Genomic DNA, 27,108 nt, shown 5'->3' with positions numbered 1-27,108 from the left:
TGTTGTTCTCCTTATAAAACAGTAACATTACAGTATCACAGTAGGCCTACAGTGAAATATCCGATGGTAAACCATGGAACTTTAATATACCATGTTATGACTAATTTAATGATAAACATTTATCGTTTACTAGGTGAAATACAGATACAGCGGAAGCTTACACATTTTGTAACTGGTAAACAAGCAAACCTGCGTGAACGCCACTACGACAAACACTTGGTTTATGAATATTATCTACGTACCAAGACGCTCGCCGAGTAGTTCTAAATGATGATTAATATTCATGATATACACCTTCGCCATACTGGGATTCGTAACAGGGTTAAATTAGAGAATGTCTAATATGGCGAGAAGTTTCACTCTCACTACACTTCCGGCTTCTGAACTGGTTGCAGTTCCACTCTGATTCCATAAGAGGGCGCTCACAGGACGAGTGCAGAATGAATGGAGGTCAATGGCGGTATACCCCTCAAAATCCACTTTTCTCAGGATATAATTTTTTGTCTAGTAATTTGAATGTTGTGTTCGAAAGGAGATGCAAAGAAATTACACAATGCTGGGTGTTAGACTTTTTAGAGTCACTTATTTGCTTTAAAAAGTCTTTTAAAATGTCAATGACATCATAAACATTCAAATTCATTAGCAGAATGCTAGCGTGTTATGGGCAACAACAACTCAACCTGTAAGAAATCGAAAGGACATAAGTACTCGTTCATTCAACTTTCGACGTATAACCAATGTTGAACTTGCAAAACCTGCAATCATATCTGAGATTTCTCAACGGCAATCGGGTGAAAGGGACAAATTTAGCCGTCTAGCCCCATAGACTCCCATTCATTTAGCACTCATGGCGATCGCCCCCAGTGGAACTCTGGTAGTACTGCAACCAAAATTCGGTACAATATGACTTAATAAGGAATGGGAAGGCTCTCCGTAGACACTATACAGGCTCTGGTAACAGGGTTAAATTTATCGTCACATCCGGTTCTGCTGTTGCTGATCCACGTTTGGACTGTCGTTATAAACGATCTGAAAAAAATAAATAAACCCATGCAGGGATATATCGACTGTCACTGTCATATATCTGCTGAGGATTTTGACAGCGTAAGCGATATGGGTGCGAGGTTTATTAAGTAATATGAAACTGATACAATCTGAGGAGTACTTTAATGATGTTTTATATTTTAGGACATTGACGATGTCATTCAGGAGTCTAAAAAGGTAGCTCTGTTTTATTCTGCTGTCCAGGATGCTGCCTTATTAAGAATGCAATAATATTGACGGTTTCGTTTTTAGGCTGGGCTTGTTGCCCTTCTTGCAGTAGCAGAGCATGCTGGTGAATTTGAGAAAATTATACAGCTCTCACAAAGGTATATCTGATATCTTACCACATCATATTTTGAGCAAACTCAGTATTAAATGGCTTTAATATTCTATAGGTTCCCAGGATTCGTTATGCCATGTCTTGGAGTTCATCCTGTCCAAGATCCAGCACAACCCAGGGGTGCTTTACTTGAGGTCTGATATATGTCCATATAAAGATAGATTTATTTCATTGACTGTCTTAGAGCTGACACTGTTTCCTTCTTTTCTGCCCCACAGGATCTAGACGCAGCATTACCACTGATCGACAAATACAAAGAGGATATTGTGGCTATTGGTGAGGTTAGACGTATATTGTATTTCTAACTAGTTATTCTTTTGGGTTATAGGTAAAGAATGGACTGTAGATATGGGTTATACAGTTACAGGTGCATCTCAATAAATTAGCATGTCGTGGAAAAGTTAATTTATGTCAGTAATTCAACTCAAATTGTGGAACTTGTGTATCAAATAAATTCAGTGCACACAGACTGAAGTAGTTTAAGTCTTTGGTTCTTTTAATTGTGATGATTTTGGCTCACATTTAACAAAAACCCACCAATTCACTGTCTCAAGAAATTAGAATACTTCATAAGACCAATAAAAAAAAACATTTAGTGAATTGTTGGCCTTCTGTAAAGTATGTTCATGTACTGTACATGTACTCAATACTTGGTAGGGGCTCCTTTTGCTTTAATTACTGCCTGATTTCGGCGTGGCATGGAGGTGATCAGTTCGTCTCTCTTGCCAATAGCCCATAGATTCTCTCTGGGGTTCAGGTTTGGTGAGTTTGCTGGCCAATAAAGCACACCAACACCATGGTCATGTAACCAACTTTTGGTGCTTTTGGCAATGTGGTGCCAAATCCTGCTGGAAAATGAAATCAGCATCTTCAAAAAGCAGGTCAGCAGAAGGAAGCATGAAGTGCTCCAAAATTTCTTGGTAAACGTGTGCAGTGACTTTGGTTTTCAAAAAACACAATGGACCAACACCACCTGAGGGCATTGCTTTTAATGCATCATTCTATGTGCATTAAATGTATTTAATACACGAATTTCACTCTTTGAGTTGAATTACTGAAATAAAAGATCTTTTCCAAGACATTTTAATTTATTGAGATGCACCTGTATGTGCCATGTGCACTTAAACCCTTAGGGGAATAGTTCAGCAAAAAATGAAAATTAAGATGTACAGTAGAAGATGATTTTTTCTTAATTCTGAAAAGATATGGGGAAATTTAGCATCACTTGCTCACCAATGGATCCTCTTATGTCAGTCCAGATTATTAGTGTTATGAAGTCTTCACGAATGTGTGTCATCACATACAGGTCGGTCTGGATTTCACACCACGTGTAGTCAACAATGACGCTGGGAAAGACAGTCAGAGACAGGTGCTCATTCGACAGGCTGAAATCGCAAAAGAGCTGAATCTGCCTCTGTATGTCTCGCTCTTCTGGATTTGTATTTTTCAGGAAATAATATTATGATCTTTCATATAGCACTGCATTTGGTCTATTAGGAATGTACACTCAAGATCCGCTGGAAGACCAACCATCCATCTTCTGAAGGAGTTGGGTATGCAATGCGTACAGCAACAAAGCATGCATAGTCATAGTGTTTATTCATAAACTGTTTGCTTTTCATGATTATACCGTTTCAATCAGGTGTAGAGAATGCACTTCTTCATGCATTTGACGGAAAACCTTCGGTTGCGATGGAAGGTGTAAAAGCTGGTTATTTTTTCTCAATACCTCCATCCATTGTCAGAAGTGATCAGGTAAATCTAATCTATAACATTTTACTTCTCATGCCAATATTTGCAAGGTCTGTTTACAGTATTTACAGTGTTTTACAGATAGTACAGTGTTTACAGCTCTACTATCAGACATTGTACCAATCAGAAATAAACTATAGTATCAAATTAAAACTCTTATATTTGAGCTTCTTCAACTTCAGACAACCTAATTCATGAGTTTTTTTTATTTTAGTTGGGTTAATTAGTGCAGATATGTATATATACTGACAAAATGTTTTTCTACAAACTGATTTAAAAGGGAGCTGTACAAGAAAATCTCCTGATAAACATGTTGACACTCAAGTGTGTCCAAACTTGTAATTGGAAGTGTATATCCGTATATGTGTGAAATCTATACAATTTAATACAATTTCTTTAGTCACACATTACATGTTTGTCCCCCTTTTATAAGAAGCAGAAGCTGGTGAAGCAGGTTCCTCTGGAGAGCATGTGTTTAGAGACGGATGCTCCTGCACTCGGGCCTGAAAAACAGGTGCAGTGGATTTTATTTTTTGTCATAAACATGAAACGTTGCTGAAACGTATTTACAACTCTGTTTTTACTTTAGGTGAGGAATGTACCAAGGAATATCAGCATCAGTGCAGAATATATCGCCAAGATCAAAGGTGTTCCCTTGGAGAAGGTGATGGAGGTCACTACCCAGAATGCCTTGCGCCTCTTCCCCAAATTAAAAGCATTTATCAAAGCCTGACATTAAAAGGGACTTATGCAAAGCTGCTGTTTATAACAAACGTGTTTTGTTGTGCAACAAATTGTGATCAAGGATTTTTTTATTAGAGCATAAATGGACCCCAACTGGTTTTAATTTATTGAATCCTGTCAATAAATAGTGCTCGTAATTACAGGACAGAATATTCTCAAGATATTTTGAGAAGTGCGAATACAAATTTGTAGAATGTTTTGTAGATAAATGAAATTTAAAGTTTGCAGTTGTTTCACACGCTGCTGCTATAAGATAGAAGAAAAATGTGTGGGTGCATGTTAAGATTTTTAAAAACTAGAGATAAAGAGATAAAGGAGAAACATGCTCACATTTAACACATCCCAGCTAACAGGAAACCTTCTCAGAACTGGTAAGGTTTGTCATGAACAAACACTCTTCAAGTAACACATTCACAGAATGATCGTTCAAAGTGATCTGGTCTCTAAATATGTTATTAACATAAAAACACTTTATATCTATGGAACGTTTTTGTCAAACATGTCATTTAGATGTTTGTCTATGTTATTCATGTTACTACTCGATACAGAAGATTTAGACAACATTCAAAAGTAACATTCCCATAATGTTTGCAAAATAAAATTTTAAAAACCCCTAGTGTTTTTTTTTATATTCACATAACCAATAAAAACCTTTAACAATATGAAAATATTTAGAAATAACATTCTAAAAGCTTATTTTATTTAGATTTTATTGCTGTAAAGATTCATATAAACTGACATAAAAAGCTTGAGTAGAGATACCCAGAGAGTAATCAACTACATTTATTAATCTTCCATAATTTCACATAAAATCATATAATTTCAATTATAAACAAAACGTTTTCTTCAAGCACCCCTGAGGCTGTGCAATGTTACCATGATAAACGAAACATTCACCTGCAAATTAGCAGCTTTATCACCAGTGAGGCACGATTACAGTGGTCCTTTAAACTCTGAACCCTGGCTATAATGATCATATTGCATAATGTTCATTATTTATATACATTCATTTGAATCGTCTAATCTTCAGCATCATACCAAATTATTGTGTGTCATAAAATAGTTACACGTTATTTCAATGTTCGCTTGAAATGGTGGCAAAAGAAACCACATATAGTTGTCTGTTAGATAAAATATCAATGTTTATGTGCATATACAGATAAGAAAAGACTGTTGGTTTTGTATTGGAGGGTCAAAGACTCCACATAAATACAGCATTAATAATACAAACATTTGATCTTAAGAATTACTGTAATAAAAAGCACACAAAGTGCATATATTAGATTTCAATGGAAAAGCATGGTTTAACTTTCCACAATGTACGATTATTAAAGATTATAAATAGAAAATTTTATTTTGCACAAATGAATTATTCTGGTATTGTTAAATAATATAAACAGAACATTTTAGTGGTATTACTTCAGGTTGAATTTGTTGTGCAAGATATATTTGATTGTACTTTAGAGGTCATTTAAAGCAACTCTATGAACATTTTTACCTTGTAGTATCAAAATCATTCTGACGTCGTCTAATATGAAATTCCGGGTATGAAAACTACATACAGCTGCTTTAAATGAAGCATTACAAAATAAAGTGTTTCTGCAAAAAATATCAAAAGACATTCAAGCAACCAAAAGACAATTATAATAAAATAATGTAAACAGAAATAGCATTATGTGTGGAGATCAAACGCACAGGCACTGTGTAATACAAACCACTGACGCTCAAACGCATTTCTACAGCAGTGTCCTCATTTCTACAACCAAAAACAGGAGTGATTCAGTCTTCCTAATAAGTCTGGAGGTGCTAGTTTGCTCTACTCCTGTGCCACATGTGAGTCTCCATCTGCAGGAGAACACAGCAAAATAAATAAACTCAGAATCTGAATTTGAACACCATTTTTTTTAGCATCACATCACTTAGAATATAACGTTATAATGTTATTAACTGATGCTGATATTCACCTGAGTGGGCAGGAATGGGCATTCCTACAATCACAGTGTTTCCTGTTAAGCAACGCAAAGAAAGTAATAGTTAATTAATAGAAACAAAACAAGAACAGCTAGCAATATTACCACTTCAATGACCAATGAGCGTTTCATAATTGTTGACTTTCACTAGTTCATAATTACACTAGTTTTATACACTACCACTTTGGGGCTCTGCTCGCCAAAGCAGTAGTAAAAATACAGTAAAAACTGTAATATTGTGAATTTCTTTTTACCTTGTGTCCTTGCTGTATGAAAGTATTAGAAAAACTGTATAGTATCTATCTATCTATCTATTAAAAATGTGCATCTGTCGTTCACCTGAATTTCCGGGTGCTGGACTGGGAATAGGCTGTCCTGTTATTACTGTGTCATTGCCTATAAACCACAAAATACAGTGATTTACATGATTTACAATTGGGGGCACAGGCAGAATCAGGCAGTGATGCGGGCTCCAGATCTGAAAACATGAGTCCCGCTCCTCACCTCTGTTCTGCTCCTCTGACATCTCCGCCTCCAGCTCATCTGGATCCACATAATGAAAATGATTTTCGTTCTCTGAACCGCCACATTTACCGCAACAGCAACAGCAGCAGCAAAGGCAGCAGCAACATGTGAAGATCATTCCCAATGCCAGAAGTGCCTGAAACAAAAACAGAAAACAATTACTTGTTGTTCTTGTTCATTTTTGCTTTCAGCATCCATTTGTAAGACATGATTCCTGTCCTCCTCTGAGCCACATTATAACCACTTCCTCAATTCTCGGCTGATTTCAACATGAATGATTTTGTAGACATTTATGGCTAATCTTGATTTTAAGGTTAAAATCATGCCCAGTGCCAGATGTTTTCCACAACATCTGCGGATATTTTACTGCACCCAAACAGCAACAGAAAATGACATGTTGTAAAAAAAAAAAAAAAAAAAATCTTATTTTTCAGTCTCAGTTTCAAGACCTTTAACATTAAACTGAGTGTTTTTGTTATTTTGCTAAGTGCATTAAAGTGGATACATATAATTAGAAAAATCTTCATTCTTATTTGCTCAAAAATAAACTGTACGCCATCATGGTTTTATGGGGTGAACGAGACATGCAGATCCATATACAAGGCTTTATTTCCGAGTTTATTATATAACAGGCTGGGGTCAAACAATGGCAAACAGGTACAACACAGGCAAGACAAAGAGTAATCCTAGGACAAGTGTGGGTCTTCGATCGGGGAACCCAAATCCAGAGGACTATGACAAAAGGCAAAATCCAATAACACAAGCAATAGTACAGGCAAGGTACAAACACAGTCCGAAACAGAAGGCAAATATATCCAAGATAAAGAGGCAAGAATCAGGACATGATCACAGACTAGCGATAAGTGCAAACAATACTCGGCCCTGAGAAAGAGGTTTTTCCAAATTCTCCGATTTTTTTCAAGATGCAGTGCCATAACTTTTATTATTTACATTGCATATAAACATAGAAATAAAAAATATATAAACATAGACGCAAACTACTCACCTTAAACCAGCATTTGGACATGAGGAAGTAGTATTTAACACCATCCTCTCCGAACTGGTCCGCGGCGTAGAGGCCCATGGAGCCATATTCGTCGTAGATCTGTCGTTTAGTGTCGTCGTTGAGGATGGTGTTGGCATTGTTAATCTCTTTGAACTTCTCCACTGCTTCAGGGTTGTTCGGGTTCTTGTCTGGGTGATACTTCAGTGCCAGTTTCCTTGAGGTGGGGGATTACAACACAAAGCCTTTATAGGAATGCTGCATTTGTGATTTCTTGATTACTATAAGCTATAAACCAGAATACCTGTATGCTTTCTTAATATCCTCAGATGAAGCTCCTTTCGGTAAGCCTAATATCTGGTATAAACTCTCTCCAGCTCGAGACAGCTTTCGCTGAGGGCGGCTTGTATCTGCCATTGTCCAATTCTGCTAAAGCACTAAAGACTGAAGAACACAAATGGAGAAAGTCATTATGCCATCCTTTCAATCTTCTCTACTGTTATATAGAAGCATTTGGATGCCACAAAACGGATGCCATTGCATTAGATAACAACATGTCAAAGCAAAGTGGACAACTGTGAGAACTAACATTATATATCCACTAATAACCACCAAATCACTAGCTGATTCAACCACAATGAGCAATTATAATAAAGAAAAATAACAATGTCATTCATAAAAGTAAAATGTGTCCTTAAGATTCCAAACAGGGCATACATGACCAAACACAACCAAGAAATACAACCAAACAAAACAAGAAATAACGTAATATTATCAATATTTTTTATCCATTTAAAAAGATATTAAGTGCAAAGAAATATCCAGAGTTATTTATACATCCACAAAACGACTAGACAGTTACATTACTAATTTCGTTAACAAAAAAATGTTTCCGCTTTTATTACGAAAGCATTTGACATTTTAGTTTTGAGTAGACTGGCGCTGATTTGAGGTCAGGCCTGTCAGAGATCCTCATCTGACGGCCAACTAATAATTAATGAAAGCGATCACTTACCGTTTATGAAAAGTAGTGGATTTTTAATCAAGTTACTCGTGTATTCATTTCTACTGATATGTACAGCGTTTAAAAGGCGAATAGTGAAGTGGAGCCATTGGGCTTGGGCAGAGTTTAGACCAGGAAGTAGGAAATAAAGATCTACGTCAAAGCTCGTGGACAGAAAACAGCGGTGAAGAGTGAAAGTGACTCCTCTGTCTGAGAATTTGAAAAACCCGGCGAACAGAGAACGTTCTCAGAACATTGGCTAACGTTCTCTCAAAGTTCTGAACAAACGTTCTACCAGTAAAAATAAATAAATAAATAAAACTATTTTAAAATACAAATGTTTATTATACATTTTAAAGTAAAACCGATTACCCTAATTTGTAGCAATATTGTAAGACTTTTTGAACATAATTAGGAGAACAGATGATATGAAGATTTAAACCAGGAATGAAATTTGTGGATGCAGTAGTGTGGATTATTAATTTGTGGATTATTGTGATGTTTTTATCAGCTGTTTGGACTCTCATTCTGACGGCACCCATTCACTACAGAGGATCCATTGGTGAGCAAGTGATGTAATGCTAAATTTCTCAAAATCTGTTCCGATGAACAAACAAATGATCTAACCATCACCTATCTTAGGCCTGAAGGTGAGTACATTTGAGTTGAACTATTCATTTATGCAACCCCTTTTTATAACATTAGTTTCTAAGCGTGTGGTTGTATTTCTCTTTAAGGCAGTATCATTGGGATGGTTGGAGGCTGCTGCTCAGTCTGTTTTGTTTCGGCATCTTTTTCCCTTGTGCAAATAGCATCGTAAGCTCCTTCCTTCCATTCATCAATCCAGCCATAAGTCCACCCACATGAATAAGGAAGTAGGACTTGCTGCAGGACTTGTCATGGCTTTCTGGATTGGCATGAATGGCTTTTTGTTCCAGATGCCCATTTCTGTACATGTTCTTCCACTTAACTTTACTATCACCGTACCAGCCGACTCTGAGAACATCACAGTCGTGCCTGCCGTCATAGATACTGCCATGTGACTTGTAGATCAGTACCAGCATGCACTGTATAGTATATGCTTAGGGAAATATTAAATGCTTATCCTCATCTTCCAGCAAACCTGTAGGGCTGAATGGGTTATATTCTCTGTACAGCTCCTCCGGAGCACACGGTAAGATGGTCCTATGGCTTTAATTACAGTAAAATGCATTGTGGCTTTAGCTGATTTTACTGTAGTAAACCTGCTTCTAACAGCTCGATGGTCATAAAGAAATTATTGGAAATGTAAAGGAGGATGCTGGAACAGAGGAAGATTGCCAGTGTCACATCCAGTGTTTCATGTGGAGCATATAGAAATAAAATTAGAAAGGGTTGCCCTGCAAACTGAGTATTTTAAATATGATGTATGCTGATGATGTCAGTATTACAGAGATGTGTTCCTGTAATAATTTTACCAAGGTGTTCATTTTTGTAATAGACTGTATGCTTCTGTCACAGTTGTATTGTTTTGTATGAGTAGCTGCTGTACATAAAGACCAAAGAAAACTATTTTTACAACATGTGCTAAAATGTTAACGTTGAATATAAAGGACAAATCCAAATGACAAAAGAGAATGTTCAGCAAATCAGTTTTTCTAATAAAAGCAGGTGAGCATCATGTGTTACTGCTGTTGTAGCCCTCGTGGGTGAACCTCACAAGTCTGGCCCATATTTCACCCCAGAATAAAAACAGGGACATTTAACTTTTGTATTTAAATGTTATTCAAATAAGAATAAACAACACTATCAAAATAATACTTTTCTGTTTTCGCAGAATTGTAATGGGAATTGTGGAAATCAAAATGTTCATGAAAATAATTTTATGCAAACAATCTAAGGAATCTTGGGGTGATGCATGCCCTGGACATGATCGCCACAAGTTTCAATAAATTAAGATGCAAAAATATTTTATATAATATGAATAAAAAAATAAGTGATGTATACATAAGATATATACTTATTTTTATTTACTTATATTATACATGCATTAATAATACATAGCCAACCTTTGTTTTGGTTATGCCCACATATGTCCAGCAGGTGTCCCCAATGCACAAAACACACTAAGGCCCTAAATGTCCACAATACTTCAATTCTAAAATGAAAACATACCAAATATACCATTTGTGGTTCCTGTGGTCCTACACAAGTGCAACATCTAGGCCCATTTTCAAGAGAAATGGTTCGAAGTAAAAATTTCAGGCTAATGCTGTGCTTTATTAAAGCAGTTTGGGTGAGATGATTTTAGGGTCAGGTGCTCAGCTGAGATGTCGTAAATGCAACTTTATAAACAGACAAATGTCATGCTGACATTTCAGAGTGCTATTTCTTGGCTAAATGTCAGTTCTTTAACTGAGATATGGTGAGTCAACCGTACAAAGACAGATGAATGGCATTAAAGTGTAGCCAGTGGGAACTTTTTGCTAAATGAGGCTTTCAGCAGAACTTTCTGATCCAATAAGGGCACCTATTTATAAATCTATAGCAGAATATGATACTGATTTGAGGAAGGGCTTTTTTAACTTACAGCAACCAGAGATGAGAGCCTTTACAGTTCAACCTCAATGATTCTGATTAAAATGCAATTCCAAAAATGTTTACAGTGTGCTCCTTTATGTATTGTAACTACAATGATACATTTTTTTTTACAATGTATTCAAAGCAGATGATACTGTGATGTAACAGCATACAGTGTGCCATTCATTCAGATTAGATTTTATTGCGTCTCGTTACTCTCTGACAGATATGCTTTGTAAAATAGATGTTTGCTGTGATGATGCTATGTTCGCATGAGCATATTCTGAATTGATTGGGTTTTGTTAACGACAAGCAGGCAGCACAATAGGGAAAAACACGTTTGTCAGTATAAATATCAAATTTTTATTGCCAATATTATTTGATCTTTAGTAAATAAAATAAAAAATCACCTAAAGGAGGTTCAGTTGAAAGAACATTCCAATATTTTGTTATAATTTCCTTGATCTGTTAAGACTGTTCGCTAAAAGTCAGGACACATTTAACTAAAAAAACAAACAAACATTTGCATGTAATAATTGTTGCCTATCTAACACTTTGCCGACTGAAGCCAAGTGTGTTGATATCCACGAGCTTCGAACTGTATGCGAGACTGTTCCTCAAAACTTTCTTCCAAATTCTTTTCTTCCACAGATTCAACATATTCAATGAAATTGACTCAACGGAAAACCCTTTTTAACGATAGAGCATGAAAACTATCCACAGCAAGAGTTATGTTTCTATCTTTTTATTTCCAGAAGTAAATACAATTTAGACTTCGAAAAAATGGATAGTGTTTTGGTAATAGTCGTCTATATGAAGTTACCATAATTTTACATGTTTTTAAAAAAGGATTACTGTAATAAACCTATTCTGCCTCAAATTGCTCTATAGTTTGCAGAGTTTGTAGCTAATGGAGAAGCCTATGAAATAAGTTTTTATCAAAAACAAACAATCATCTCAATGATAAATTAGACAGGTTTCTGATAATTATTGGAATTTATTTTAAAAAGTATACTAAAAGATTCTAAACCATGAGGACTTTGAAATTTCTTGCTTTCTTTAATTTAAAATTAAAACGTTTAACCCTTTATTGTTTGATATGATACGGACTAATGAACGTCTCTTTGATTTATGCTGATGGTTTGATGTACATTTATCTTATTTCTTATTTTTATTTCTCAATTGCTTGCTTGATTGGTTAATTAAGTTCGTGATCACTAACACCTGTTCTGTGACGTTTCACCAGGTGATCTTTGGACTTCATTTCTTTTTTATGAACGCTTGTAGGAAATGTCACTGTATGATTCACTGAAGAAGGCTTGTGTTTAAACATCTGAGTGTTGTTTCCTCTTGCAAATGAAAGTGTTTAAGAAGGTTAAGCAGAAGCCTTACTGGAAAACGATGTGCTGATTGATCTACGCAACCCAAGAAGTTCAGCGTAGTGAACTATTATTATTATTTTATTTTTTTACGTTTGCATTATCAACCTTACAGGAAATTCATCTTTGAAATAGCCTATAAGAAGAAATAAAAAGTCTTGTGCTGTTTAAATGAGTTTGTTTCTTCATAATGACAGATTTGGAGAAATGCAGCATTCCATCATTTTCACTCTAATGCAGTGAATGGGTGCCGTCGGAACAAAAGTCCAAACATCTGATAAAAACATAACAAAATATTCCAGAAGTAATCCACATCAATCAATCAATCACCTTTATTTATATAATGCTTTAAACAAAATACATTGCGTCAAAGCACTGAACAACATTCGAAAACAGTGTCTCAATAATGCAAAATGATAGTTAAAGGCAGTTCATCATTGAATTCAGTTATGTCATCTCTGTTCAGTTTAAATAGTGTCTGTGCATTTATTTGCAATCAAGTCAATGATATCGCTGTAGATGAAGTGACCCCAACTAAGCAAACCAGAGGCGACAGCGGCAAGGAACCGAAACTCCACCGGTGACAGAATGGAGAAAAAAACCTTGGGAGAAACCAGGCTCAGTTGGGGAGCCAGTTCTCTTCTGACCAGACGAAACCAGTAGTTCAATTCCAGGCTGCAGCAAAGTCAGATTGTGCAGAAGAATCATCTGTTTCCTGTGGTCTTGTCCTGGTGGTCCTCCGAGACGAGGTCTTTACAGGGGATCTGTATCTGGGGCTCTAGCTGTCCTGGTCTCCGCTGTCTTTCAGGGCAGTAGAGGTCCTTTCTAGGTGCTGATCCACCATCTGGTCTGGATACGTACTGGATCCGGGCGACTGCAGTGACCCTCTGATCTGGACACAGACTGGATCTGGTGGCCACGGTGACCTCGGAATAAGAGAGAAACAGACTAATATTAGCGTAGATGCCATTCTTCTAATGATGTAGCAAGTACGTTGTTATGTGAAGTGTTTCCGGTTCCGGTTTACCTAATTAATGCAGCCTAAAAATCCTTTAACGGATTTGGATATTAAAAGCATATTAGTGTGTTATGTGTGAGCCAGGTTAAAGAGATGGGTCTTTAGTCTAGATTTAAACTGCAAGAGTGTGTCTGCCTCCCGAACAATGTTAGGTAGGTTATTCCAGAGTTTAGGCACCAAATAGGAAAAGGATCTGCCGCCCGCAGTTGATTTTGATATTCTAGGTATTATCAAATTGCCTGAGTTTTGAGAACGTAGCGGACGTAGAGGAGTATAATGTAAAAGGAGCTCATTTTATATACTGAGGTGCTAAACCATTCAGGGCTTTATAAGTAATAAGCAATATTTTAAAATCTATACGATGTTTGATAGGGAGCCAGTGCAGTGTGGACAGGACCGGGCTAATATGGTCATACTTCCTGGTTCTAGTAAGAACTCTTGCTGCTGCATTCTGGACTAGCTGTAGTTTGTTTACCAAGCGTGCAGAACAACCACCCAATAAAGCATTACAATAGTCTAACCTTGAAGTAATAAATGCATGGATTAACATTTCTGCATTTGACATTGAGAGCATAGGCCGTAATTTAGATATATTTTTGAGATGGAAAAATGCAGTTTTACAAATGCTAGAAACATGGCTTTCTAAGGAAAGATTGCGATCAAGTAGCACACCTAGGTTCCTAACTGATGACGAAGAATTGACAGAGCAACCATCAAGTCTTAGACAATGTTCTAGGTTATTACAAGCAGACTTTTTAGGCCCTATAATTAACACCTCTGTTTTTTCTGAATTTAGCAGTAAGAAATTACTCATCATCCAATTTTTTATATCGACTTTGCATTCCATTAGTTTTACAAATTGGTGTGTTTCACCGGGCTGCGAGGAAATATAGAGCTGAGTATCATCAGCATAACAGTGAAAGCTAACACCATGTTTCCTGATGATATCTCCCAAGGGTAACATATAAAGCGTGAAGAGTAGCGGCCCTAGTACTGAGCCTTGAGGTACTCCATACTGCACTTGTGATCGATATGATACATCTTCATTCACTGCTACGAACTGATGGCGGTCATATAAGTACGATTTAAACCATGCTAATGCACTTCCACTGATGCCAACAACGTGTTCAAGTCTATGCAAAAGAATGTTGTGGTCAATTGTGTCAAACGCAGCACTAAGATCCAATAAAACTAATAGAGAGATACACCACGTCTTCAGTCCATCAGTTAACGTCATGTGAAGGGAAAAGCTGCATGTTTGTAATCCATCAAGACATTTTTAACATCAATATAAATCAAATACATAATAACATGTCCTTTGTGGATTATTGTGATGTTGTAATCAGCTGTTTGGACTCTGACGGCACCCATTCACTGTAGAGCATCTATTGGTGAGCAAGTGATGCAATGCTACATTTATCTAAACATTTGTTCCTGAAGAATTTTAATCAGAAAAGTGAGACTGATGATTTCTTTGCTAACCTCAAAATAGTTCTTAAGACAAGAGTCTTAACATAATGTCTATGTTTATGCAGCTGGCCCCAGAAAACCATTTACAGATTGTTCAGTTGTTGAAATGAACTAATCTACATGGGGAGTCAAAGGGGTGTGGCATATACTGTAATATGGGCTACAATATTAAGTAGTATACAGAAATGACAATAAATTATCACAGAAAAGCAAAAGTCAGTAGTTATCATTCCATAAAAATTATGCCATGCAAAGTAAAATGCAAATAGAGTAGTGCTATTTTGAGTATTTTTGTTACTAGCGACTGTAGGTACTTTTGTTTATTCAGTGTAAATGAATGAGCCTGCTGTTGACAGGATCTGCTTCCTTGAGGCTTGGTTCCCCAAACAACTGGATTTTACTGATAGTCAAACTAGCATCTGGGGGATGGTCATTCTTGAACATTCTGTGCTGTTCAATGCAATTTTTTTTTATACCATAACTTTGAACACAATATTTATTTTGATCAACAAAAAAAGCGATTGATCTTAAGCTTCCGCTTTAAATCTTGAAATATGTTTTGTATATACACAAATAGCACTTAAATACAGAATGTATTTCTATTGTACTCATTTGTAAGTCGCTTTGGATAAAAGTGTCTAAACGTGAATGTAAGTGTATGGAAATTGAAATGACCTGGATATGATTTGAAACGTAATCCCCTCTGGTTTCACAGACGAGGCTTAAATGAAAGTCTGAGCTGTTTCAACTGAAAGAAACTTGCACTGAATGATCATAAAACATGTCAGTGCCTTTGTTTTGTCTTAAGATGCACAGAAGTAATGATTGAATAATATATAACTTTCATTTCCTCAACTGTGCACTGACGCCAAAGAACTGAAGCAAACAAAACCGGTCATAAAGTTTGACAAGTTTAGAGCAGATAGGGTTTATAACTTGAACATGTGGAGCACATGTTGCTTGTAAGCAAAATAAATGCAAATGAAGAAGGCAGTATTGGAGACACAAGATAAGCAGAGTCATTTGTGGGTTTTATAATACAGGAATATGTCTTCTGTAAATACATATTTACATTCTAACAAATCAGATGACGCAAATGACCAAAACGTCTACAATGGTGGTGTTTGCAGCTGAAAAAACACCAGAATGCTGATCTCTTGTTCGGGGGGTTTTGTGTGTTTTCTTATTGTTTTGTGTGACAAAAAGTCCAGCACCCTATCTAAGTTTGACTAAATGTGCATCTTTGGTATTTTTTCACCTGTTTTATGGTGAAAATGGTGCATCTGGTTACTTAATAAAGAAACAATTTACCAGACCTTGAGGACAGATTTAAGGACACATACACATAAAATTGAATTTTTACCTCTATGTTATACATGCTGCTTCTTTACAATCATTCATGAGATTGATTAGAAGTTTTTTTTTTATTATTATCTGGTGTACTTTTTTTTTCTGAACCCAGTGTGCTGTATTTATGAAAAAAACAAACAAACAAACAAATTTGATGAAACATCAAAAATTATTTTTAAGTGGAAAATATATATTTAAGTGGAACTGTTGTTTCCTATACAGTAGGCTATATTTTGAGTCATGTGACCGAAATAATGCAAATCAGGATGGTTATTGGAAATATTCTTTGAGCGGGTTATCATTCCATTTTCTCACATGGTCTGTAGAGCCGCTTGCAGCTTTTTATGAAAGTGATCACAGCAAAAAAATTGCATCCTGAATCCACCGCTGACAGGACTGAGAAGGAAGAGAGGTACGTTGATGTTTAATGGATTCTAGCTAGTGTTCTTCATATAAGCTTTTATTATCCCTTTGGGGAAGTTTTGTTTCAGTGAGTTTCCACGAGTGTTTCATAGAGAAAACAATACATCACAGCTACAAAAACATGAAAAAAAAACATCTTTGAGTGAATTTTGAAATGTCTTTTTTTCTGTGATCAAAGCTGTATTTTCAGCATCATTCCTCCAGTCTTCAGTGTCACATGATCTTCAGAAATCATTCATTAAATTATTATCATTTATAAGTGGTCTCCGATTATTAATAATGGTTCTTATTTTCATCAGTACTGAAGATAACCATTTCAACTGAACCTTTTTAGGCTTATTGGATGAGTAGAAACTTTAATAAATTGCATTTATTTGACATCTTTGATATTTATAAATATCTTTAACTTCATTTTTTGAAAGAGAAATTGAAAAGAAATTAATAGTTTTATTCAGCAGGAAACATTAAATTGATGCTTACCCTAAACCTTTGAATGGTACTTCATGACCATTTCCATAAAAATATGAAGCACACTTTAAAAAAAAAAACAAAGTTGAGAAAACCTAAAAGTCAAAAGCATCCAGCTTCAGAAGATTTTTGTTTTCTCAACTTTTTGTTTTATACTTTGAACACAAGGAGTTAAGAAAACTCGCAAATGTCCTGAAGCTGGCCGCCTTACTTTTGATCTTTTACAGTGCAGCACATCAGCTTTACATGACAGGAATACATTACTTATTCAAATATATTCAAATAGAAAACAGTTATAAAATATTTTACAATATTACTGTTTTTACTGTATTTCTGACCAAATAAATGCAGTATTGGTCACAATACCGGAAAATAAAAACCTTGTATTGTATCTAAATAAATGTGGTTGTGTTTTCAGTGGGTGAGTGGGGGGCTGAAGCGTGAATCCGTATTCAGAAAAGCAAGGAAAACAAATAACGTTTACATTACTGTATGTAAAATTACGTACGTTTACATAAAGTAAGTAGGAGAGATGATTGAGGACGATTGCAAATGATTTGCAGATTCTATGCACCACTGACAAAACAAAAAAATATATGTAAAATGTGTGGAAATACTGCTGGTCAAGTATAAACAGCATAGTGTGATTGCGAATCTCGAAAGTGAAGCTTAAAAGCAGTTTCAATGCATTTATATAAGACTACAGTGATTAACAATTACCCATAAAACTAAATCAAGACTTTGGAAAAGTTTACATTTTTGTATTCATTTCTTGTGTCTAATGTCTCTTTAAAATGAATCACTTGTTGCAAATGAAATTTTTTAAATTGTATTACTGATGTCACTGATGCAAAACATATGCACATATTCATATAAATGACTGCTCTCTGTTCCATCCACCAGAAATTGATGGCACGAAAATGAAACTGTCAAGAGTCATCATTCTCCTTTTTCTGGGAGTGTTTTTTAAGGTGGGATAATATTTAACTCTTATAAAAGTTATTCAGTTTTATATATATATATATATACAGTATGTATTTATACAGTTATGCATATATACAGAATTTATTACATTTAGCATTAACTCTTTAATGCTTTTCTTTGGTAGGTTGCTGTGGCAGGTATTATACATAGATTTTATTTCTGCTCATTATCAATGTATGGAATAAATAATATGTATTTTTCCATTAATCGTCTGCATGTTAGACTGAATACTGTCACAATGCTACATTGCAGATAGTTCCACACAGGTGTACTGGTTAGAGCTTGAAATCGAGTCATCGGTGTACGACAATATCACTGATTATCTGAAAAAGCTGAAAATAATAAACATAACTAATGCATCTGTAACAGACATCACCATCACAACAGGTAAACAAACATATAATGCTTGAGATTACACTTCAACATATCTCACACTTTTAAAAAGTAATACAATAAAGAAATATAAAATAAAATAAAATTAGAAAAATGTTTAATTTTCTGCCAGAAATTTGTACATTTTATGGACTTTGCTTTAACCCAAAACATTACACAATGCAAAGTGTAATTCAAAAATCCTTCATGTTAACACCCTATTTTTAGAGTACAAAGAATGAAAATAAAATATAAATTGTGGCTTCCCTGTTGAGCATTAGAAAGTTTAAGAATAAATGTGCTTGCTTTTTTTTCTTCAGTTAAATATATCTACAAAAAAGAAAAAAGAAAAAGAAAAAGAGAAAAAAAATCCAAAATGAAAGAAATTTAAAAAATTACACATTGATTCCAAATTAAAATAAATTTCCCAAGAATACACATTTTGAAAGACTGCTTTGAAGATTTAATTGAAGTAAGGATTTGGAAGGTTTCAATTGTAGAAAAAAAGAGCAAATTTTTCTAAATCAATAATTTTTAGGTTAAATTCACCCCATGTTTACCTGATATTTAGGAAAGCTAATACAATGTATTTATAAGGTACGATAATTGATCAAATATATGATGGGGACATGAAAATGTACTGCATAAGGGAACTGACCCATATAGGTTTCAAGAAAAATAGAAATTATGGGCAGTTGCTACATCTCTGAATAATCTGTAAAAAAACAAAACAAAAAAAAAACATATAATGTGTTGTTTGCAGATTGCAAACTGGATGAGACGCATAAAAATTGTTCATGCATGGTGGACTACACATACAGTGAGGAAATGTGCAAAAAATATGGCTGCTGCAATGACACCTGCAGGCAGAATGTTAATGACATTGCTGTGTGTCTGCCTAAATCAAGAGGTAGAGTATTGTTTGATATGGGCACAGGATTTCTTGAAAAAAAAAAAATAATACATGAATACATAAATAAATAAATACTGTTCATTAAATGCTACAATTCTTATTCTGTCCAGTAAGCATCAATGGAGTTACTACATTTGCAAACGAGTCTTGCATACTTTTATGTGATCCAAGCAAAAAAAATACTGACGAGTACAAGGAAAACAACGAGAAAATGATCCAAATGGTATGTACTGCTGAAAATCAGTGCAAAAAAAAAAGTCATTTTAAAGTAAATTGATAAATATTATGCTTTTACATTGTTTTTATTATACTTTTTCAATATGGTGTTTGATGTTTAACATTTTATGTTGTTTAATTAATTCATTATATTCTATCTAGCTTTTACTTGAACAAATACAAATTTTATGTCATCATTAATTTTTGCCTACTGTAGGCAAAAAGGAAATACAGTATATGAACTGTAAAATATACAGGCACTGTTTTGTCAAGTGCAATGCTTAAAAACTGTCACTGTATTGTTGGTTTTTATTAACTTTATCAACTCCAGTAATATCTGCACTGTTTGTATATATACCTAACCGGTATATTTCAATTTCTTTTAGCTTGCAAAACAATTCAGCACATTGAAAAATTTTGATTCTCTGATTATCAACAGTTACAGGTAATCATGATAGCACCTCTTTACTGTTCTATCGACACACATAAAAATTGCATGAAATGTAGTAACGTTTCCCATTTGATTTAAAGGAGTGGCAGTGTGATCGTAAATTATACGGTGCAGGTAATGGGCTCAGTTACGCTTGAACAGTTGGAAAATGTTACCAACAGTCTGCCTGCTTCTGATCTGAAAACAACAGGTAACTTAGTCATTCATTCATTGGGTGAACCACTCCTTTAACTTTTATTATTAGTATTAGTATTATTTACAATGCTTATAATGGTTTGCTATAAAGAGAGGTTTATTGCACACTCACACCTTGTTATTTTCTCCAAAGGCTTTGTCCTTATTAAAGGTCCTCAGGGTCCGATTGATATCGACTCCTCTGTAAATATAACTTGTCGTCCGCAAGAAAAGATTGGAGTGGTAAGGTGGTACTTAATAGATGAGTGGAATACAAAAAAAACTGAGATCACAACAGGACAAGAGGCAGACTTTACAAGCAACGTTTTGACAATGGAGGACAATGTTCATCTAAATCATATTTCAGGCAGCTGGAAAGGTAAGTTTCTGCATGCATACACAACTAGGATAACTCCATAACTTTAAAAGTATATTACAATTTTAAATAACTGAATCTATCTATCTATCTATCTATCTATCTATCTTAAGGATCAATTCAGTGCGTGTATGCAAAAGGGTCCATACAACACACAGCAAGTACAGTGTTGGACATAGCACTTCTGCCAGAAATACAGGCCAAGAGCACTCCCCAGTTTTCTGATTGTATAAATAACCAATTCAAAAAGGCTATCATTGAATGTAAAATTTCACAAAGTACAGAAAATTACACCGTTACTTGGAATACTGCTCTTAGTTTCACAGAAATAGGACCAGGTGAGCATCTCATTACCACTTTTGCTCTCTCTGTGCAATCAGCCGGCGTAACCAATGTGATTGAAAGATAAATATTTATTTATTTACTTATACTTTTTTACATTGTGATAAACGATTTTCATATCCCTGTATTTTCTAGAAATCCAGAACAATGTTTTAACTTACAAAGCAGAGGCGATCATAAATTGTGAATCATATAATATGAATAGGAATGAGACACTGAATGTTGCATGCACATTCACCAACAAAAGAGCCAAGTCCAACCAAAATAAAACCCAAAAAGTGGAGATCCCAGTCATTCTTGGTAAGTTTTGCTGTTGTTTACCTTTTTGTCTCTTTGAAATCTTAACTGGAGCGCAAGACCACAGACTACAAAATGACTTTTGAGAGCTGCAGTGGAAGATGAACAATGAATGATTATATTTTATCATTTGGAATGACATTTGTGGTGCATTTTTCTTTTTAAAAATGTTAATATGTGATGAAAAAAAGCCATACGGGTTTGGAATGGGATGATAGTGAGTAAAGGGGGAAAGTGAAGTAATGTATTTGAATGTTTTGAATAACTAAGATGAATATTAGACTTTTTATTAATTTTTTTTATTGGAATTATAAAAACACAATTGATGAGAAAAACCAATCAATAGTACTGTATATAATTCTTTAATACAGGCATTTCAAAATTCTGCGAAGAAGATAGAGTGTGGCCCATTACAAAAAACAACTATACCGCCATTATACCCTGTGAGAACTCTGCTGTTGGTTCAAAAATGAGGCCGTGCAATGAAGGATGGAAAGAAGAATTCTCTACTTGTGTGAATTTGGAACTAAACAGCATTAAAAAGGATATAGAGGTATCATTCTTTTGTATTCATTTACTGTTTATGTTTTTGTATTCATTTACTGTTACTGTTTATGTTCATCTACAGTCATTTACTGTTATTGCTGGACAGATTTAAACTTAGCACTAAATTCTTTTAACTTTTTTTTTTTTGTTGCTGTCATAATAACAGACATTAAATAAAGGCATTGGCCTTATTAAGGATGATGCAGACGGACTTTTCATACGAATAAAGGATTCGACCACTGTGCAGACATTCAACTCATATGCAAATATTAATGCATCTGTGGGTATTCTAGAAGCCATGAACAAAGTGTCTAAACAGCAGTCGAATCAATGGAACGATACTGTCATGCCTGTATGTATGTTTTCTCTTCAGTTTCTTTGTGACATTGTGTGTTGACCCTCTTATTAACATCTTTAAAATCTTCAGTGATATTGGGTTTGGGAACAGGGTTGTTATTTATTTATTTTTTTAACTCTATTGCAATAGTTTGATGAGTGGTTGTTATAAAAACGTAAAAAAAAGTTACTCCAAGTAATAATCAATAATCAAATCCTTGTGTTTTCTCAATGTTTAATCACATTTCACTTTACATTGCAGAACTTTGTCAGTGCTATAAGCAACGCTTTGAATAAAACAGATTCCTGGAACAATCCTGAAACTAAAAACACTAATTTATCTGTAACGTATCTACAGACTGTTGAGAACATTATAAGCAACTCGAATCTGACTATGAGTCAGCCTCAAAAATCAAATAATGTTAAACTGGAAGTCTGTAATAAGACTGGAGGCGAACATTGCAGCAACTTTAATGCAAGCATCAGCACAGACAGTAGTGTCGTTGTCGTTGCATTCCGGAACCTTCACGAAATTTTACCCAAGTATGAAACAAGGCCCTTAGAGACCACCATCTTGTCAGTCACCACTGTAAACAATAAGACCAATCCCATCTCTGTCCAGATGATGTTCGATCACGGTGAAGATAGACTTCGGAATCATGAAATGTATTGTCTTTTCTGGGATGAACATAACAATACTTGGTCTAAAGATGGTTGTACGTGGGGTGGAGCGGGAAAACAAAAGTTGTGCACATGTACACACAACTCTGCCTTCACCATAATGATGTCCAAAAATGCAGAAACCCTTCCGTATATGAAGGAACTGACCTACGCTGGCTTAGGAGTATCCATCGTCTCACTTGTTCTGTGTTTAATCATTGAGTTTTTGGTGTGGGATACAGTTGTAAAGTCAGACATCTCCAATTTTCGGCACGTGGCCTTAGTCAACATCTCTTTCTGCTTGCTGATGGCACACTGTGGATTTTTAGCAACGTCAAAACCGGAAGCAATCCCCCAAAACTGGTGCTCCATCCTCACAGTGTTCAAACACTTTTTTTTCCTCGCCGTCTTCTTCTGGATGCTGTGCTTAAGTATCGTGCTTCTTCACCAACTGATATTTGTCTTTGACCAGCTGAGGAAAAAGGTTTTTTTGGTATTGTCTATCACTGTCGGTTACGTATGCCCTTTAATATGTGTGGCTACAACCTTCATTACTTTCGAGAACGGTCAAGAAGATAAATACTATTCCAAAGAGACTTGCTGGCTCATATATCAGGGTGTGCTGAAGGGCTCCCTCTTTTCCTTTGTAATTCCTGCCTTAACTATCGTGATGGTAAACCTTTTCACGCTGGTTGTGGTGATCATGAAGATAGTAACTCCTACTGTGTCGGATTCAAAGGCGCGGGACAACAAGGACGTTGCCAGGGGTATGATTAAGACAATAGTTTTCCTAAGCCCTGTCCTCGGAATAACTTGGCTCCTCGGGATATTAGTGCTGTACCTTGATCTTACACAAAAACCTTTTGCCCAAATTGTGAGCTATGCATTTACAATATTCAATTCACTGCAGGTAAGGATCAAGCATCAAACACTTTCTCCGTTTATATTCTCGTTCGTTCATTTACATTCAAATATTTTCCTGCAGGGCTTTTTGATACTGCTGACAAACTGCTTGGTAGAGAAAAAGGTACCTATGCCTACAACACATGCCCTCTGTATGACTGATGAAGGAATTTAGACTGAAAATTTGCATTTATTTGCATCAGCTGATTATTACTGATCACATTTGTAAGGTTTTAGTTTGTAGAAACTTTACAGTCAAGCCCATTATAATCATATTTAATTTTCCCCAAAGGTTATTGATGCACTTCAGAAGCGTTTCCAATCCAAGGTTAGTATGTACGAGAGAAATACATGCTTTTATAAATTCGAAATGCATTACAAACACATGCAATAACACAGTTTGTTTTCCCACATTTATTTTATATCAGCAATCAGTGAATGCTAAAAGTGAAAGCTCGGGCAAAGCGACATCTTCAGTTACGATGAAATAAAGATTGGACAGATTAAAAGTAAGTTACATCTGCACTCTAGAGAATATTTTATTAAGTGTCTATGTGTTTTGTTCTAATGTTGTTTTTATTCCCAAATCTGCATGTGAATCATTTAGTCGGTGCCTTCTAAGAGCACTGGAAGAGAAGACATGAGGTTCAAGGGAAACTTGAAAAACTTCATGGATTCAATTCTGTCACATTCAACATTTTTTTTCTAGAAAACTGTACAATAACTGGTGATATTCTAGCTCAGAGGATAACAATATATGTGAACCTGGAGCACAAAACCAGTCAGGTATATGTATAGCAATAGCAAAAAATACATAGTATGTTTCAAAATTATCGATTTTTCTTTTATGACAAAAATCATTAGAATGTTAAGTAAAGATCATGTCCCATGAAGATGTATTATACATTTCCTACCGTAAATATTTCAAAACTTAATTTTTGATAAACAATATGCATTGCTAAGAACTTCATTTGGACAACTTTAAAGGAAATTATCTCAATATTTAGATTTTTTGCACTCTCAGATTCCAGATTCCACAACATTTTCAAATAGTTGTATCTCGGCTAAATATTGTCCAATCCTAACAATCCATAATCAACGGAAAGCTTATTTATTCAAATTATTTATAAATCTCAGTTTTGAAAAACTGACACTTGAGACTGGTTTTGTGGTCACATGTAGATGTAGTCATGTTAGTCATATTATGGTTTTGTTGTAGATTTCTGCCGGGGTGACGGAGTTAATTTTTCTTTTTCTTTTTTCGTATAATTATGTAAGTATAATTATGCTCTACTCTGTCTACTCTTACTCAAAACTGGTGCAAACTATAGATGAATATGAATTTTGGAATATAATTTAGTGAATATATTAGTTTTACTATCTGAAAATGGTTTATTCAGTTTTGTGTATATTCATGTAAGTATAATTATGCCCTTTATAGCTTATACTTAAAACGGTTGAAAGTCAAAGATTAATATTAATTCAGGCGTACAATTTAGTGAATGAAATCTTTTTATTTTTGAAAATGGTTTATTAAATTTGACATATATTAATGTAAGTATATTTATGCTTATTGATATCTAATAGTCAGAACTTGTAAAAGTTGTAGATGAATATGAATTTTGGCATGAAATAGGTGAATGAGTAATTTTTTTTCTTAAATGGTTTATTCAGTTTTATGTAGATTAATGTATGTATATTTATGCTTGTATGTCTATATATAGCCTACTTGGTATTACTCTTAATTATTGACAGTCATGAATATTAATTCTGTTCGTCCACCAAGCTTTGTTTAATATTTTACTATCTTTACTATATTCATTTCAGTTAGACGTGCAACAAAAATTGCAGATGTTGCCTATAAGCATCCATTAATTTGTATTTTGCTACCATGTCCTGATAAAACCTACTTTTTAATGACTTGTTTTTTGGCTTCTTTTCTCTCCTTTTCCCATTCTTCATCAGTATCGTCTAAGGGCAGCCCATTTATCTTTGCCATTTGCCTGTAGTTTCTGCTCTCAATCTCTGCCCTGAAAGTAGAAAACACTGTTATTGAACATTTTGGATCACACTGCCACTTCTTTGACTAAACAGCCTCAATCAGTAAGAACTGATTATTTCACAAACGTGATTCAGAAAACAGAACAACAGATTCATCTTACTTTTTAAGAAAATGAACACAATCTTCATGGCCATAGATTTCAGCAATCCTGACAGGTTTATCGCCGGAGGAATCCTCTTTGTCTACAGGTGCATGTAGGGAATGAAGGAGTCGAAGTACTGCTAGTTTTCCAGACTCTGCTGCAAAATGTGCGGCTGTCCATCCATTATCCGTCCTCAAACAAGCCCTGGCTCCATTTTCAATTAATATCCGAACCATCTCTGTTTGGCCTTAAACGAGATCAGGGGTTAAATGGCATTAGCATCACACAAGAACCCCACGCGGAAAAAAGTGCACTTCCATAATGCACTCAAAGTGCTCTATTTTTGTACATAATATACTAAAGGTTAATTTTTAGTACATCTAACATCTATTTTGAGACACGGTGAAGATGAACTGAAATATGCGTTTAATATTGTTTTAAAAATGTATTTATTTACCACTTGTAGTACACTTGAACTCTGTTTGAAAGATGGGTTAAAGTGTACTTTAATACAGATATCGTATGTTTAAAGCCCATTTTAGTTCAAATGCACTTAGATGTTAAAAGTACTAAAAAATTACTTTAGCATATTGAGTACAAAATTAGTGTGTGAAAATAGAGCAGAAAAATGGGTTAATGACCAGGTCACATTTTCACCATCAAGCTACATGTAATTTGAGAAAGATTATTAAGTTATAATAATGATCTTTTTTATACATTTTGAATAAAATAACACTTTTTGGTCCAGAAAGTAGGCTACAACCTGCCTTTGGATGCTGCCCAATGCAACGGGGTCTTCTTGTTCCAGTCTAAGTCTCTCTGATTAGGGTCACACGATTTTTTCCCCACAATTTCTTCCACTAGATCATAATCTCCAGAAGCTGCTGCCTGATGCAACTCCGTCATCTTTTTTTAATCAGTAACATTAGAACTGAAACCCTTCGGTTTGTTGCTTTTCTTGCTTGACTTGTTACCACAGCAACTCGAGAGAAACAAAAAAAAATAAACATCTAAATAATTTTTTATTCTGTTAAACAAATATTCACAATATATATTTTCAATTGAAAGTCTATTTTAAGTTCGTGCTACACTATTGTACATAATAACTATAGCCGCTTATAGTGACCGTGTTGTCACGTGACAACAGTTACTTTTCTCAGCGTGGTTCATCATGGACCAATCACTTGTGACAATTACGGCATTTTTAAGATGGAGATTGTTTGGACGGATTTACATAAGCATGTCAGGTACCACTCCGATGAATTTATATGTATATATATGCGTTGTAATGTAACATGTTTAGTACAGATAAAAAATAAAACAGCCATTAGATCTGAATGAATACT

The 27,108-nt window shown here is 34.9% G+C and overlaps 4 protein-coding genes and 1 long non-coding RNA gene across 8 annotated transcripts; 3 read left to right on the top strand and 2 right to left on the bottom strand.

Moving 5' to 3' along the window:
* Positions 1–973: 973 nt before the first annotated feature.
* On the top strand, positions 974–4,492 carry LOC113117720 (putative deoxyribonuclease TATDN3). 3 transcript variants are annotated; one of them, XM_026286614.1, is made up of 10 exons: positions 974–1,104; positions 1,189–1,221; positions 1,297–1,370; positions 1,440–1,518; positions 1,603–1,665; positions 2,691–2,800; positions 2,882–2,937; positions 3,027–3,139; positions 3,576–3,650; positions 3,726–4,492. In XM_026286614.1, the coding sequence occupies exons 1-10, from the start codon at positions 1,051–1,053 to the stop codon at positions 3,867–3,869; spliced, it is 801 nt and encodes a 266-aa protein (XP_026142399.1). In that variant the 5' UTR covers positions 974–1,050; the 3' UTR covers positions 3,870–4,492. The 3 variants fall into 3 exon arrangements, with proteins under 3 accessions (XP_026142399.1, XP_026142398.1, XP_026142397.1); XM_026286613.1 differs by having other exon boundaries at positions 3,573–3,650; XM_026286612.1 differs by having other exon boundaries at positions 3,570–3,650.
* Positions 4,493–4,538: 46 nt separating this feature from the next.
* On the bottom strand, positions 4,539–8,554 carry LOC113117722 (dnaJ homolog subfamily C member 5-like). The gene is made up of 7 exons (XM_026286615.1): positions 8,394–8,554; positions 7,683–7,822; positions 7,382–7,595; positions 6,355–6,511; positions 6,190–6,246; positions 5,845–5,886; positions 4,539–5,725 (listed from the first exon to the last, which is right to left on the bottom strand). Exons 2-7 carry the CDS (start codon positions 7,793–7,795, stop codon positions 5,697–5,699), a joined length of 612 nt encoding a protein of 203 aa, XP_026142400.1. The 5' UTR covers positions 7,796–7,822; positions 8,394–8,554; the 3' UTR covers positions 4,539–5,696.
* On the top strand, positions 8,541–9,491 carry LOC113117723 (uncharacterized). The gene is made up of 3 exons (XR_003294192.1): positions 8,541–8,678; positions 8,893–9,031; positions 9,119–9,491. It is a non-coding gene; the product is annotated as an uncharacterized LOC113117723 (long non-coding RNA).
* A 6,992-nt stretch (positions 9,492–16,483) lies between these two features.
* On the top strand, positions 16,484–24,473 carry LOC113117719 (adhesion G protein-coupled receptor F4). 2 transcript variants are annotated; one of them, XM_026286611.1, is made up of 18 exons: positions 16,484–16,569; positions 17,952–18,019; positions 18,157–18,169; positions 18,285–18,419; positions 19,168–19,314; positions 19,428–19,540; positions 19,920–19,978; positions 20,065–20,174; positions 20,313–20,537; positions 20,648–20,872; positions 21,012–21,176; positions 21,545–21,726; positions 21,886–22,071; positions 22,318–23,625; positions 23,701–23,742; positions 23,911–23,946; positions 24,047–24,127; positions 24,226–24,473. In XM_026286611.1, the coding sequence occupies exons 2-17, from the start codon at positions 17,969–17,971 to the stop codon at positions 24,107–24,109; spliced, it is 3,060 nt and encodes a 1,019-aa protein (XP_026142396.1). In that variant the 5' UTR covers positions 16,484–16,569; positions 17,952–17,968; the 3' UTR covers positions 24,110–24,127; positions 24,226–24,473. The 2 variants fall into 2 exon arrangements, with proteins under 2 accessions (XP_026142396.1, XP_026142395.1); XM_026286610.1 differs by having other exon boundaries at positions 22,318–23,742.
* A 527-nt stretch (positions 24,474–25,000) lies between these two features.
* ankrd66 (ankyrin repeat domain 66) lies at positions 25,001–26,729 on the bottom strand. The gene is made up of 3 exons (XM_026286846.1): positions 26,530–26,729; positions 25,781–26,009; positions 25,001–25,648 (listed from the first exon to the last, which is right to left on the bottom strand). Exons 1-3 carry the CDS (start codon positions 26,666–26,668, stop codon positions 25,525–25,527), a joined length of 492 nt encoding a protein of 163 aa, XP_026142631.1. The 5' UTR covers positions 26,669–26,729; the 3' UTR covers positions 25,001–25,524.
* Between the last annotated feature and the right edge of the window lie 379 nt (positions 26,730–27,108).

This window comes from Carassius auratus, chromosome 17, assembly GCF_003368295.1.
Source record: "Carassius auratus strain Wakin chromosome 17, ASM336829v1, whole genome shotgun sequence".
Taxonomy (NCBI): Eukaryota; Metazoa; Chordata; class Actinopteri; order Cypriniformes; family Cyprinidae; genus Carassius; species Carassius auratus.
This window is presented reverse-complemented; position numbering and strand designations above follow the sequence as displayed.

Bases quoted from the DNA above. Each gene is read 5' to 3' on its own strand.
- LOC113117719 (XM_026286610.1), top strand. From the start codon at position 17,969: ATGAAACTGTCAAGAGTCATCATTCTCCTTTTTCTGGGAGTGTTTTTT. The intron at 20,175-20,312 runs GTAACTTAGTCA...TTTTCTCCAAAG, and splicing joins TTCTGATCTGAAAACAACAG to GCTTTGTCCTTATTAAAGGT. The intron at 20,538-20,647 runs GTAAGTTTCTGC...ATCTATCTTAAG, and splicing joins TATTTCAGGCAGCTGGAAAG to GATCAATTCAGTGCGTGTAT.
- LOC113117722 (XM_026286615.1), bottom strand. From the start codon at position 7,795: ATGGCAGATACAAGCCGCCCTCAGCGAAAGCTGTCTCGAGCTGGAGAG. The intron at 6,512-7,381 runs GTGAGTAGTTTG...TTTTTGTTTCAG, and splicing joins TGTCCAAATGCTGGTTTAAG to GCACTTCTGGCATTGGGAAT. The intron at 5,887-6,189 runs GTGAACGACAGA...GTTGCTTAACAG, and splicing joins TCCAGCACCCGGAAATTCAG to GAAACACTGTGATTGTAGGA.
- ankrd66 (XM_026286846.1), bottom strand. From the start codon at position 26,668: ATGACGGAGTTGCATCAGGCAGCAGCTTCTGGAGATTATGATCTAGTG. The intron at 26,010-26,529 runs GCAGGTTGTAGC...ATCTCGTTTAAG, and splicing joins GCATTGGGCAGCATCCAAAG to GCCAAACAGAGATGGTTCGG. The intron at 25,649-25,780 runs GTAAGATGAATC...TTCTACTTTCAG, and splicing joins TGTGTTCATTTTCTTAAAAA to GGCAGAGATTGAGAGCAGAA.
- LOC113117720 (XM_026286612.1), top strand. From the start codon at position 1,051: ATGCAGGGATATATCGACTGTCACTGTCATATATCTGCTGAGGATTTT. The intron at 1,222-1,296 runs GTAGCTCTGTTT...TTTCGTTTTTAG, and splicing joins TCATTCAGGAGTCTAAAAAG to GCTGGGCTTGTTGCCCTTCT. The intron at 1,371-1,439 runs GTATATCTGATA...AATATTCTATAG, and splicing joins ATTATACAGCTCTCACAAAG to GTTCCCAGGATTCGTTATGC.